Below are 15,684 nucleotides of genomic sequence, written 5' to 3'. Positions count from 1 at the left end.
GAGCAGTGATTAACACAGATGAATATAGCCTCTCTCGAGCTATGCCCTTTCAGAGAGATCATACTGAGTTCAAGAGCTTTGTCAAGAAATCTTTTCTCTAAAGCATCATCTCCTTTGGTGTTGCCAATGTGGAATGGAATATTCATCTTGCTTCTATTCTGGGGCTCCACAATTCTAATAGTAGCTTTTCCTTTTTGACCACTTCCCAAAATTATAGTTCTCTTTTTCTGTCTAGCATCTTTGGATGGTTCCTTCACTGATGGAGAAGTTATTCACTGGTACTCCAAGCCACAAATCCTAAGAGATTCTGCAAAAGCACTTGCACCCAGGTCACCAATGAGCAAATTGCAGTTCAGAGTGATGCGCTTCAAACCAGCCATACAGTCAAGATCAGGTCTCCTGGAACGAAGACTCTCAGCCCAGGTTTCTTCATGCCTTCTGGTAGTCTGATACTTTAAGATCTTGGCCATGTGATCTGCTCCCTGCCATGTCAGATTACACCCCGTGAAGTTTACTGTCTTAAGAGTGATAGAGTTCTTTACACCTTGACAAATAACTGTCTTGCCCAGCCATGGCTGGAAGAAGCTCTGGATACAGATCAAGGGCAGAGGGTGCTTAGGAGCGGCGCCCAGTCTACCCCACGGAGGCGGTCGGTGTTAAGTCCAGCAGGGCCTCCCGCAGGGAAGCGCGCAAGGCGGGCAGAGGCACCGAGCCCTGCAGCGCGCACAGTTCCTCACAGCGCGGGAAGAAGTCGGCCGCGGTGTCGCAGCGCAGCTTCACCGAGTGATCATGGCCCGAGCGCGGCTTCGGGGACGCTGGCTGTGGACACGATGCCCACACCCGCCTGGGGTCCCCAGCTCGCCTCCTGGCCCCTCGGGTGTTCACCGCCCGGTGGCTGCCGCCCCGCAGCATGCGCAGGACCCACGTCGCAACCAGACGACGCAGGGCCACGAGCCCCAGCTAGGCCAGCCCCTCCATGCCGCGCTCCCGCTGCGAATTGCCGGCCATTGGCGCCAGCCTCATTGCCCTCTGCGCGCGGGACTGCGGTTCCCCAATTCATTTTCAAAGATTCCAAAAAGAGGTATTAGTTAAGAAACTTGGTAGAGTAGTTGCAGTGTTTTCAAAAGATACATTTCTAACAGATCTCTTTACACTATCTCCAAATTTCCAACTATTATATAGAAACAGCATGAAAATAATTCAGATAAGAGAGAAAGGAACGTGGAACACCCCAGACAACTATATTGAAATAAATAAGAAATAAAGATTTTCTAAGGGAGATTTTGTAAAGTAGAAAATCTTATGTGATTATCTTGCAGTATATTCATTTTATGAATATTTTATTACAGTTTCCTCCAGCTTAAACATTTTGTGGCCCTGTTGGTTCTAAAAATTGGTCCCATTTTTCCTTTTGAAACAGGAAATGCTACAGTGCTTAAAGTCAAGTTTTATTCCTTTCCTTCCTTCCTTGAATCTCCTATCTGCAATTCAACTAAAACTTCCATTTGTATAAGCTCAAAATTGTCAGTCAATTAAGGTTTGTTTAGATTAGAATTGGTGTGCTAATAGTGGGTTAAGAGTTCAAATGGCAACTGTTTTGCATGCTACAATTTAAAAATGCCTCCTTTTCTTTAAAAGTTAAAGGTAAAAGTTCTTTTTTTTTTGGCCGCACTGTGTTTGGGATCTTAGTTACCCAACCAGGGATCGAACTGGTGCCCCCTGCAGTGGATGTACGGACCTCCAGGGAAGTCCCCTAAACGTCCTTAAGCATTAAGTAAAAATATAATTAAGTTTCAGTCTCTGTCCACTGAACAGGAAAAATGAATTTAGCTTCAAAATCTCAAATTATCTAAATCAATCTTGCTACTGGGAAATCTAAGACATTAAAAACAAGATTTCAAAAGGTTCAATGTTTATTAATTTTGTTGTTGTTGTTTAGATACTGTTACAAATCATAAAAGACATATCTAGTATATACTCCAGCTTTTCAAATAAGTCAGAAAGAACACTATTTCTACCAAGAGATAGTACTATTTCTGGCTTTGGTTTAAGCTAAGGGAATTCTGAAGCAATTTTTTCAAAGGATTTAAAAAAATGAACACTGTTGGAACAAAGTTGAAGATTAGTTAGAGATATGGAAGGTGAGTTCCCCTGTTCCCCCAACCCCCAGCTTTTTTTTTAACTTGGCTTGAAGGGATGATTAGTGTACAACCTGAGCCACTGATCTCATTACATTCATAATATTTTATACATTCTAAATGTGAAGCCAATTCCAAAGATCAAGAAATAGCTAGAGGATTATATTTAAGTAAGGCATAGTAGGTGATCAATAAATATTTATTAAATGACTAAATATGAGAAAAATAAGAATAATAAATTACACAAAGGAATGTCTTTCTAATATTTCCTTGAATTAAAGTTTCATATCTTATAGAAATACCTGTATCCTTTCATAAGATAAAATCCAAAACTATATAATCAACCTGAACCAGGTACTATGAAAACACAAGACTACCACATGCCATTCAGAGAGCTGACGACTTTTAATAACTCCTGAAAAGTGAAAAGCATGGTTTTTAAGACAAAACAATTTTCTGCTACTCACTTGGCAGATTTTACGACTTTGGGCAAGGTATCTAACCTCTCTCTTTTTTTTTTTTTTGGCGGTACGCAGGCCTCTCACTGTTGTGGCCTCTCCCGTTGCGGAGCACAGGCTCCGGACGCGCAGGCTCAGCGGCCATGGCTCACGGGCCCAGCCGCTCCGCGGCATGTGCGATCTTCCTGGGCCAGGGCACGAACCCGTGTCCCCTGCATCGGCAGGCGGACTCTCAACCACTGCGCCACCAGGGAAGCCCTCTAACCTCTTTGAGCTTCAGTTTCCTCATCTGCAAAATGAGGATGACAATAATATCTTCTCCAAACAGAGCTGTAGTAAAGACTGAAATAAGATGTCAAACATAGAGCTTGTCACATAGTAAGAGAATTGTATTTTTTACAAAGGGGCTGTCAACTACATGGAGTAACATTTGCTGAGCCAGGTAAGGTTAGAAATGATCTTGTTTTTGTACATCTCATGGATAGATTAATTTTTGAACAAGGCTTATTATTTTGGTCTCATGAACGTCACAGAAGATAGTGACATGAAATTGGTAAAATCAGTGTGCTACATCAGGGAGTGGAGAATTTATTTCTTCAGCAGTGGAGATAAATGAAAATGATGTAAATGTGAGGGAAAGAAGAGAAGCCAAACATGGAAGGTTTGGCTACTTCCATAGTGATGCTATAAAATAAATAAGAAGAGGCTTCCATATGAAAAATAGAAACATGAGAACATTCCTTGAAATTCTAACTGTTAAGGCTTGTAGTCTAAATTTTGTGAAACAATCATTTACTAAATTAAAATGAAACAGGAAACAATTATGCAAGGTTATTTCTGTAAAGAGGACACCATGAATGTTAGATTCCCTAAGGAGTTCTTCACTGTATTGGTCATTACAGCTTCATAAATTAAACATAAACACCACCTATGGAGTCCACAGAAATGTGGCACTGAGTATAAAATATAGAAACCCTACCACAGATGACAAAAGGAGAAACACACTTCATGACAAGTAAATAAAGCTCATGTGTCACAATGAAAGAAACAAACCCAGGTGAAGCCAGAGTTCATTTAAGAGCTGAGTGCTATGGAGAAAAGGCCACAATCCCGACTCCCCAGAAACCAGTTCCGCATTCCAACCTGAGAGCCCTCCTGCAAACATGCTGTCACAGAGAAAGTAATACCCTGATGGATGCTGTAGGCTGTGATTGGAGATGATGCCAGTGGTAAACTTCTTAAACACTCTCATGGGAAATGGAGAATTGCCTGGATGAAGTGGCAGAAAGAAATGGGTTATATATTTTTTACACTGGGAATCATAATCCTGGGGTATTAAGAAAACACCTGTGGAAAATGCGGTGATGAGATGATACCAATCTTCTCTTTCAAAAGTCTTTGCTAATATCACAAGTTAATTCATTTCCCTTTCATTACTTCCTTTCTCCCTACAAACACACATTTCAAGAAGAAATCAATTCTCCACAAAATCAGTTTTAAGAGGAAAAAAAAACTTGTAACAGCTGCAAAGGAAAAAATTAAAGAAGATGGCTTTAATTCTATTGACTCAATAAGTTCAACTTTGTGAAGCTACAGGTTTAGCAATGATATTCCTTTCAAGGCTTTTTATAAAGTTTTAAAGTCAGAAGATGATATTCTGCCTGTGGTTCTACATACATTTACCTGGTATTTTAGACAGTGCCATCTTTCTGTTTTTTGCATGAAATTCAGAGCTATTTCTGTGATCAGAATTACGCCGACAATAGTGGACTGTGCATTAGTAGCTAAAGTTGCCTGCACAAAGTGAATATGTGTAGAAATATGTCTGTAAAGTAAAAAATTAAGATCTTAAAATTCACAGGCTATTAAAGGCCTGTTATTTACTAGTCATATTTTGAGGTACATACACTCTTTTCTCTTAGCTATTCAATAGTGTCCCTGCTTTGAATAGTAGACTTAAAGGATATTCAGAGCCTGTTAGTGATATTTCAGGGACCCTGGTTTACACAACCAGAAAACCCACTTATGCTATGGTTTAACACTGTAAGAATAAGAAATTAAACCTCTGAAAAGGCAAATAACATAGGTCGAAGTTGACGTAAAGTATTCTGTTAAAAGAACATGAATCTCATGAGTGGTAAGCTTTTCCAGATTTTAAGAACCTTATACAAGTATCAAGGAGACTATTTTCCTGAGTAACCTAATCAGTTCTTTAAAAGGGAGTGAATCTTCTATTTTACATAAAAATAGGGGAATCATATTAAATTTTCATTTAATAATCGATTTGGAGGCTTTCCTCTGTCTATGGTTAATGGGACAGGATTGTTACTAATTTAATGTAAACCTTCAGCTACCAGAGACAGACCTACACAGCTCTGCAAACTGGAATCTTTGCCATTAGCCAACATGAGTTTAACAACAAATTACCCAGTTCAAAGGAATCTTTATGGAATTAAGGTGGTGGCAACAATTAAGTTGGCTGTTTGGGCTTTAACCATTTCAATTTGATACAGGGACTGCCAAAGAAAAGTTACTCAGAAAAAAGTGCTGTATGAAAATATAGAAGTTTCCCCATAAAACAGCTAGCTTTTCCCCTTTGGTCCCTTCATCTCTTTCAGCCAAGTGCAAAGTGCAAGGCAAAATAAATTAAGGCAAAAGGAAAATAAAATAAGAAAAATGGTGAGGGTGAGCATGTTGTTGACCATGTAAGTAAACTATGTGCAAAGTATACCTCAGATACACTATAGGTAGATGAGCACGAGGGAAGCTGAGCCTGGTTTTGCAGTGGGGAAAAGAAAACACTGTTAAAGAGGAAATGATAGCACAGTAAGGGTCTCAGAAATTTAGAAGGTTCCATCACCAACACATTTGCCAGATAATAAAACAGCCTTATAAAGAGACACTTGAGCTTGAAATCTCAAGGTTCATACTATTTGAGGAGAACTGTATGATAAAAAAATACCTGGCTTAAAAAAAAATCCATGATGGAGATGGCTCCCCAGATCAGAATCTGGTATGATCTTGCTCAGAAGACGCTCTTTTAAGGTTAACAGGAAAGTGGAACACTGGTCACTTTTTCCTATGGTACCACACTGATCTCAGTCTTAACACTAGCAAACTACATGTGAGATTATTTATAGAATGACTCTATTGTACATTTTCATATTACTCTTTAAAGAGGGCACCAAAGCCAGATCAGTATTCTGATTCTAATTTCCTGTTCCTACTATTCCATTCTCATTACTGAATCCATTCAGTATTACTGAATCTAAATAAACAAATAAGCCAGTAGCAACACCAAAAAGATATTTTAAAAACTTAACCACAAAACTCTTCTCCAGACCTGTCTTTTATCAGACTGTTTCATTGGTTTTTTTGTGATAACTATTTTATACTTAAAACCATGTTTAATCTTCATGACTTTCACTTGATAATTTCCTGGCCTGTTCTTATTTTCTAGGTTGTCACACTGCCACATTCAATTTTGTGGCCTCTTCTTTCATTATGTTGTCAGAATGCCATGTGAGCTAAATATTCAAGTATGCATTTTCTAGTTAGAAATTCTTCAGGAAGTTCCAAAATACAAAGTTAGGGTAGGGAAATAAGGTAAAGAAGATGGCACAGTGGAGAAATCAGAAATGTCCTTATTATCTGATCTGTTCTTTAAGTGTATTTCCAGCAACCAGCAGAGCGGAATATAGTAGGCACTCAATAATGGCTTACTGAATAAGTGAATATACAAAATCTTTTGCTTCTATCCTCAAAAACTGAATTGTATGAAATAATATTCAGAAGGTTTTACACTTACCATCACAAAGATTTGTGATAAAATGTATCACTGCCACTTAATGAGTTACTATGAGGTAGTTTCTAAAATATGATCAATTCTATACGTATTAAGAAATTAAATCTTTCAACCACATACATATCTGATTTTCTTTAGCGGGATACTAGTTCTAAGAAAGCTTTTCTCTGCACGTTTGTTCTGTTCCTATAACTATACCCATAAAAGTGAAAAACTTTATCTTTCAAAATAGTTTGAGCCTTGTCTTTTTTTTCCCCTCACTTTTCCATTTTTAATTACTAGGGAAATTTACTTGTCAAGGAGATCTTTTACTAGTACCCTATTGTCTTAATGTCAATTCTGAGAAAGCAATTCCACAGTAAGCATTAAACACCTCACAGATGTGTCACTTCCACTCCAAATGATGTCTTAGGCTACTGCAGACAATTTTATAAGTAATAGATGGTTCAAAGCAGAAGACACATTTTATTAATATGAGTAAATGTCAAACAAGGAAGACTCAGGAGGCTCAGTGTTCTACATACAAGAACCAAAAAACACTGAAATTTGCTTAAAGAAAGTAGAGTACATAAACAAATTGATGTTTACTCATTTAAAAGCTACCAAAAGATTATTCATCTAAGGACTAATGTTCCAGTAGTTCTTCCTCACCTCAATCAAAGTAGGCTGATTCAATGTAGACACTTTCAGATTCTTAAGCCCTATATTAAGATATGATGTATTACTTGATCACTTCAGGGTGCCTTTCTTAGTTGTACGATATTTCCTATAGAAGGTATGATTTTAGGTGAGGTCAAGTAGGAAATTTAGCAGAAATCAAAATTTGATCGTGGTTTTCAGGGGAAATATCTTTATTAAGATGCAAGGAAGTAATAAACAGAAAAATACAATGTGTACAGCAAAAATACTCTAAAAACACATTTTTATTTTTAAATAAAAATACTCTAAAAACACATTTAAATATTTAAATAAGTTTAAAGAGCAACAGTGGAATTTATCTTTAAATCTCTGTAAGGGGCTCCCCAAAGAAGAGGAATTTATAATCGATACTTTATCCATATGATAGTTCTATATTTGAAGGGTTTAATGTAATTCCATAGTGAGTTTACCTTGTGTGCTTGGCATTCGAAGAGCACAGAATAAACAGTGTAAAAAGGAAGAATAAAAACATAAAGGTAGAAAATTTCAGGGGATCAACTCTTTTAAGTGCATGCTTCCATGCAGAATGATCCGAAACCATCCTCAGAAAAAATAAGCAGCTCTCCTTTTCTCAGTTTGTAAAACGATGATAATTTCACACAATCTCTATTACAATAATTTCTTTGTCAATGTCGCCTTGACACACTAACCAGTTTTAGCAGGTGTCAGCAAACTTTTTTGTAAACAGTCAGACAGTAAATATTTTAGGCTTTATGTGCCATATGGTCTTTGTTATAACTATTCAACTGCTGTTGTACTGCAAAAGCAACCACAGATTATATGCAAATGAAAGAGTATGGCTGTGTTTCAATAAAACTTTATTTTTGGGACACTGAAATTTGAATTTCATATAATTTTTCACATGTCATAAAATGATATTCTTTTGATTTCCCCCACATCATTTAAAACTGCAAAAATCATTCCTAGCTCACGGGCCCACAAAAGAGAAACAGGATTTAGCCCAAGGGCTGTGGTTTGCTGACTCCTGAGTTATAGCATTAATTTAATTAATAAAAAAGTGCAAAAAACCCAAAGACAATTCATCAACAATATAAGATGAGTTAGTTTAGAACTAAAGCTGGAATGAAGACACTAATCTTGAAAGACATAAAATCACAACCATCTAACTCATTATTTGTATTACCCCATTTCATACCAGTCTTATTTTGGCACTCAGGAAATTATTAAACATTTAAAAACTACACTTCAAAAGATATTACTTTCTGGCTTGATTCAAACATTTTTCTTAAACTTAATAAAAATATAGTCAAGTGATAACTCCTCCCTTAACTTTTTCCACTTCAGATAATACCATCCCTTTTTTGTGTTAGCATAGCAAGTACTTATAATTATCATATTCCTTCTGCTTCATCACCTTTCTTCTTAGTTCACTTATGTGCCAATAATCTGTCCTCATAAGTCACCTTCCCTTTTACTGTTTGTTAAAGCCTTTAAAAAATTAACATATTTGATTACCCCAAACCTACCTGCATATATTTGTAGCTGAATGGAAATGTATCATCATATTACATAGACTGAGTGAAAATAAAAAATTTGTGGCTTTGAGGTATTTTTATTCATCTCCTTTCTTTTCTTTTTGTCTTTATTTCATGAGTACTTATCTACTTTTTTTCTGAATGTTTCAACATTCAAGCTTCCTAGGGCCCTATTGCTCTTTAATGAATTAACTTTAATTTTATAAATTTACCTTGATGTACATTACTTAAAGGAATTCATTTGCATTATCTTATGTCTGCGTTACTTTTTAATTAATTGTTTATTGAAGTATAGTTGATGTACAATACTATGTAAATACAGGTGTACAGAATAGTGAGCCATAATTTTAAAGGTTATACTCCATTTACAGTTATTATAAACTATTGACTATATTCTCTGTGTTGTACAATATATCTTGTAGCTTTATATGTAATAGTTTGTACCTTTTAATCCCTAAACCCTAGGTTGCCCCTTCCCCTTCCCTTTCCCCACTTGTAACCATTAGTTTTTTCTCTATATCTGTGAGTTAGCTTCTTTTTTTGTACTCACTAGTTTGTTGTATTTTTCAGATTCCACATATAAGTGATATCATACAGTATTTGTCTTTCTTTGTCTGATTTATATACTTCCTACTAGATTCATGCATTAGATTACATGGAAAATTAATTTTTTCCTTTATGTGGTTTTATTCTTCAATCATTGTTCTCAGCACATTATCAATCTAAGGATTTGTAGTTACTTTTGCAGTAGTTAAATTAGGCAAACTGTGTTTAGGTACAAGATGAAAATTACTAAAAACTCGTTTAGGGTTCAGAATACTTCAGTTTTGTATAAAGTATAGAAAAAGATGATACATTCTTAACTTAGAATTCAAGAATTGAATGCATCCTACTTTTTGCTATAGAAGAGTCCATGTAAAATTAAAAAGTATGTTTTCATATGAGAAATAAATAAAATTTAATACTGTTCTAAAAATTACCTCTTAATAAAAGTCTACTTTATATCATTGATTATAAGTAATAAATAAAAATGCAGGTCCTCTAAAAAATAATACATCATATAGATGATACCAATTGAAACATGAATAATTTAATTAAATTCTTATCCCAAACTTCTGAATGATGTCTCACCTTCTTCAACTATAAGATATTTAAGTGGCAACATGGTTCTGAACCTGTCATCTTACTGAAATATTTAGCGATGTTCAATGAATTAAAAGGCATTCATATACTTGCTCTTCTGTGTGGACACCTACAATAAATTTTCACAAAATGGAATGGTCACTATATGCCAATTTATCTCATTTTAGAAACGAAATTTATTTATATAGCGTGTGGGGTACTTAGAATAACTTTATTCTGCTTCTAAGCAACAATTTTTAATATACAAGGCATATTTTAAGGCATTCTGGGGCAATAAGAATTAAAGGGAAGGAGAGACACTGAACATTCAGTTAAGATTTTTTTTTTTTTTTTTTTGCGGTACGCAGGCCTCTCACTGCTGTGGCCTCTCCCGTTGCAGAGCACAGGCTCCGGACGCGCAGGCCCAGCGGCCATGGCTCACGGGCCCAGCCGCTCCGCGGCATGTGGGATCTTCCCGGACCAGGGTACGAACCCGTGTCCCCTGCATCGGCAGGCGGACTCTCAACCACTGCGCCACCAGGGAAGCCCTCGGCTAAGATTTTGATTTGTGTATTTTCCTAGCTGAACTCTGTAGAGAAAATACTATTATTTGCCTTTTGACAATATATTTTTTGTTCTTCTGTACTTTTCTAGTTAACAGGAATCTTAGAAGGATACACCTTATATTCAATCTTTTTAGAGAAAGGTAATCAGAACAAAGTGTGACCCAGTGAAATGAAACAAAAGATGAAGACACTGAGACTAGTTATTATGTACTCCACCACGCAGTACAGGTATTGAAAAAAAGAAATTGAAGAGTGGCATGAGAAAACCAATTTCCAAAGCACAGAGATTTCAATTTAACCCTAATCTAACACAAGCTCCCTATCATATAGATCTTAGCAAGTTTCAACTTTCTGGTCTTGGTTTCACTGAAAGAAAAATAATATCATTTTTTATGACTGGTTAGGGAAGAGTGTGGCACTAAAACACACATTATCAGAATCTTTTTAGGAGTTTCTAGAATGATATCCAGATATATCTAGACTGATTTAATCATAAAATTCATACTAATCTTTTTTATTTTTTTTAAAACAGTGGGATAGATTCTGGGAATGATTGTGGGTAATTTTTCAAATTCTCTAAGAATATGACTGAAAAGAAGGACTGGCTCAAAAGAAAGAAGTAGAAAAATGAGACGTGTATTAATTTCCTTTTCTGTTTAGCTATCAGAATTTAAAGACTGATATTATTAAAAAACTTTGAACTTTAGTCAACAGAAATTTAATGACGAGATATACAAAATACACATAGTATATAATTAAAAACAAAGCTAAGAAACCAGAGAATTTTCATAACACTATTATTTTTTATTCTATCCTTCATAACAAAATTATTATAGCAATATGAATTAAATGTATGACAATAATCTCGGGAGAAGTAAACCAGGGCTAGGTTTCATAGGAACTTCTTTTTAAAGCCTCAGAAATAGGGATCAAGGTTAAATAGAGCCAGCAATTATTTACTGTAATATTTTAGCTTTTCTTCTACCATATTTATACCATGTACCATTTTAGAGATTTTAATTCCTTTATCTTGAAAAGATATATTCAGGAGAAGGACCAAGCATTCTGAGTCTGAACTATCAGTCACAAAAAATACTATTGTTAGTATGCCTATATGACGTATGTACAGTATTGAGTGGCTATAAGGTATTGTTCTCCTTCAGTGTTGTCCTGGGTATATTAGCCATTATCTCAAGTATTTGTAAGATGTTACATAATAGTGTTCATAGTGAAGATTCTTACTACCTAATTTTCTTATTTTTAGACAAAAAATGATATCTTATAGTTATTCCCAAGGAGTCTGAGTTAAGAGACGTCTATTAACTCAGAATAGATGTATCTACTTGCCAGATTACCTATACTGAGACTCTAACACTGAATACCTTCCTTGACAACTGAAACTGAAACATCAAGGCTCTATCACTTGGATCCAGCCCATAATTTATAATCCTGCTGACACATCCAACAAGGGACAGAAGACACAGTAAATGGAAAAGCTCCAAATGAAGTCTCATAAAACGATCGTCAAAAAATTATACAATTGTATAAGAAACACAGATTTTGAAAAAAAAAAGGTTTTAATTTGCACTGGAGCCAGAATGCTATTAAATCAAATGCAATGTTAGTGTGGCTTAAAGGTCTTCTATGCCGATTTAATCTTTCTTTCATAAATGTGAGCATGAAGCTGCAGTTAGAAAAGAAAGAAAGAGATAGGGAGAAAAGAGACAGAAAGTAAAAAAGATGGAGATGAGAGGACAAACCAATCAGATTTGGAATTACCAGTCAGTAGAAGTTTAGGTAAAAAAAAAAAAAAAATCACCGGGTGAAATCGTACATTTACTCTGAGAGAGTATCCTTTCACATTGCCTTCTAGGTGATCTCTGAGCTCCTCCAGCTTTCGATGGAGCTACATGTAAACATCAGAAAATGAATTGAAAAAGCAACTTGGTCTCTTTTCAGTTTTCCTTTTCCCTTTTAAAAATAAGATCATAGCATTATACATTTCTCACTGCCTTTGGCAAACATTTCAAAACATCAAAGATCTTTGTATAGCGCAAGAATACATGCTCAATAAACCGTGACTAGGAAGAGAATATTTTATTTTAATTAAAGCCTCTTTTCTCCCCAAAGTGTTAGAGAAAATAAATACCTTAACTATCCTTATAAACCCCTAGAGATTCACTTTACAATTTTCTATTTTGTAGAAATATGGAATAAAGACATTTAAAAATTATGAAATTTGCCTTTCCCAACACACTTTTTGATTTAAGTCTGCATCCATATTCAAATAAACTGATTGAACCCTAAAATGTATATTTTGTTCTTATACATATTTATGTGTATACACATAATCATATTGTATATACACTTAAAAACAATAAACATACAATCACAACTTGAATTTCTACACATCCAAAAGCTGAACTTCGAGATAAACACACGTGTACTCGCACACACAATCCAGTTTATAACAGATGGTGCTGCAGTATGGATGCCATTTTATCTCTATTTCACTATCAGTCATTTCCAAAAAGTTATGTCCATCTGCACCTTTTCACTTGAATCTGAGTCATAATTAATAGTCTCAACAATAATGGATTTATCTTCCCTTAAAAAATTAAAATATGATACCTCACAGGTAGACAGTGAGGAATGCTACTGATATATCATCAAGATACATAAAGTCATATTTTTCTGACTAAATAATTTTAGCTTGCCTCGCTTCTGAAATAGGTATATAATAGACACTTCCCATCCCCTCTGATTATTCTTAGTGAAGTAACAACAACTACAAAAATGCTACCCAGTATATAGCAGTGTTAGAGAACAGAGAAGATGGCTTGTTTGGAATAAAGGACACAAACATACAGACACACCCTCATCCATGTGCACTCATGTGTGTGCACACACATAAATAAACAACAACAAAAAAGTAAAATTAAGAAGGCAGAAGAGGCAAGGAGAGAAAAGAGTGCAGAAATCAGTGCTTCATAAATTGTTAAATGGAAATAAATTGGAGGTGTGTAAAATTTTAAAATGACTTAATATTAGCCTCAAAGTAGTTATTGAATTTTGGGACATCCCAGTACAGTGAATTATGTCATTTTGATTAATTTAGCAGTTACTATTGCTGTAAGGACAAGTGGGACTGAGATAGAAGAAGTGGTTAATATTGAGGGAGATTTCTCTGCATATTTTTAAAATTCAGCAAATTTTCTAACTTGCATTTATAGTGGCAGCATTAAAAGTGATTAATTGGCTATGTCTATATCTCTTAAGGGTGATAATTTATTTACCTTTCATTGTGATTAAATGTTAGAGTATCGAATGCCCAAGATAAATTGACCAAATGGATATTTAACGACTACCAAATGGGACCATTAGATCAGAAATCTTTAGGTGGTGTATTTGTAGGTCACATACACAAATGGGCAAACATTTATATATATATATATATATATATATTTATATATATATATATATATCAGTTTCTGTTGATGGTTATATAAATTTTTTAACTTTTAACAAATAAAACAAAGGGGATTAAGAATGCTTACTATTAGCTATATGTGAGCCCCTATACTAGCTAGCATCATATGAAATTCCTTTTCTAATTCTTAAGATTATATATATATATACATATATATATATAAAATATACATGCTATTAACTCATAATAATTATTTTCTGGAATGAACTACAAATGGTAATGACACTAAAATAACATTTAACAAAAAAAAGTAAAAAGGGCATATAACATTCTGAAAATATTAGTTCTCTGTGTAACAGGAACTTAACACATAGTCAGTGACATCAATCAGAGGAACGGTTTACTCTAGAACCCCAAATTACAGGCACCCGTAATGAGGCAGTGCCCTTTTTATTGTTTGTGGTGCCACTCAAAGCTAGTTATTTGGCAGCTTGCCTTCAGCTGGTTGCTCTATGTGTAGCTGAAACAAACAAAAAAAAATATGATCCAACAGCCAATAAAAATATTAAAATAAAACAAAATGGGATGGTGAAAAATGGAAAAAGCCCCCTTCCTCCCACCACCCTCCAAAAAGGAAGAAGTGTAGGCTATAGACGAAATCTTGCCAAAAAATGTTAGAAACATATTTACTTTGAGGGATCCAACTCTACTAGCAACTCCTTTGCTTTCATCCGGCCGTCTAATTTGCTACAATGAGGGAAGATGGGTAAAAAAGACAGAATAAAGAAAAAGTGAACTTAAAAATTTTTCTAAACATTACTAAATAATACATGCAAAAACATCAATTGACTCTTTGAGATACATCTTAGGAGGCCAAGCCAAGGAGTTAACTAACCCAGAGGCTATATGACATGCTCTGCAGATAGGTTGGTCACTAGAATTCAGTCTTTGTTATGACACTATTCCTAAGATAAGGAAATGGGCACTTACTTTTGGTTATCTTGGGGACTTCTTATGAAGCAGTATCTGGAGTAGTGTTACATTTGCATTTGGCTTATGAAAAACAAAGAATTACAAATATACCTATGCAGAAAACTTAGTCTCCTTTAATGTCTATTCCATTGTAATATCAGAAAACATCAGTGCTATGACTAGAAACACGAGTGTTCCTTAAGTGGAAAGATCAGTCCTGACAAGCATCATTCTTGACAGGTGACAGAATGAAGCTCCTCTGCTTGTTAACCCAAGCATTGAGGTTGTTCAGCTGTCACTGAGATTCCAATTAAACAATTGTGCTGCCCAACCAGAAAATTTTAATGCCAGACCAAAGTTAGATACATTTACTCCCTCAAAGTTTTCAGTTATTTTTTCCTTTTGGGTAAGATAGGAAAAAAAGAAAAGTAAAGCTGCTATTTTAAAAATTTGTTTCACCTCACTGTGTAAATGAGAAAAGGAAGATTCTAAACCCAATCTAATATACCTATTAGATTAGGTATAAATTAGAAATCCCTTTGCTTTTTAATAGAGCTGTAACAATAATATTTTGGTTAAAGAGGAAGTCAAACTAAAAAAGAGTAGGGGGGAGATTGGAAGGGAAGCTTCAGACCAAGTGCTTTTACATTAATGGATTCCTACATGTGCAGAATAACGGTCTCCATTCAGAGCAGCATAGCTCAAGTTAGTTGTGATTCTCTTGCTTGTATTAGGAGACAACTGATGAAGTATCATTGTGATGCCAAATTCCCAGTGTTAAAGTCCTCAGGAAAAATAAGAAATCTGACCGTGCTACAAAATTATAGTTTCTGGAGACAGGCTATAGATTGTCTTATCCCTTTTAGGACATCTCTGATAGCATAAGTAGATTGCTTAGGAACAATACTGAGAAAATTGGATTTTCACTTTGAAAAAAAGCATCTTGATCCATAAGAATTCTGTCAACTTTTGGTTTTATTTGATATAAATAGTTTTTA

The 15,684-nt window shown here is 35.1% G+C and overlaps 1 protein-coding gene across 5 annotated transcripts in view; it reads right to left on the bottom strand.

Annotated features, from left to right (window-relative positions):
- Positions 1-15,684, bottom strand: part of GPHN (gephyrin) — a 636,104-nt gene that overhangs the window by 204,201 nt on the left and 416,219 nt on the right. For 2 of the 5 annotated variants that reach the window (XM_032623644.1, XM_032623643.1), the window contains exon 10: positions 14,405-14,461. The exons of the other annotated variants lie outside the window; for them this stretch is intronic. In XM_032623644.1, coding sequence (XP_032479535.1) covers positions 14,405-14,461 — 57 coding nt within the window. The remainder of the gene's footprint in view (positions 1-14,404; positions 14,462-15,684) is intronic. 5 annotated transcript variants of the gene reach the window in all.

Source organism: Phocoena sinus, chromosome 2, assembly GCF_008692025.1.
Source record: "Phocoena sinus isolate mPhoSin1 chromosome 2, mPhoSin1.pri, whole genome shotgun sequence".
Taxonomy (NCBI): Eukaryota; Metazoa; Chordata; class Mammalia; order Artiodactyla; family Phocoenidae; genus Phocoena; species Phocoena sinus.
Note: the sequence above shows the minus strand (reverse complement) of the source record. Positions and strands in the feature narration are given on the sequence as shown.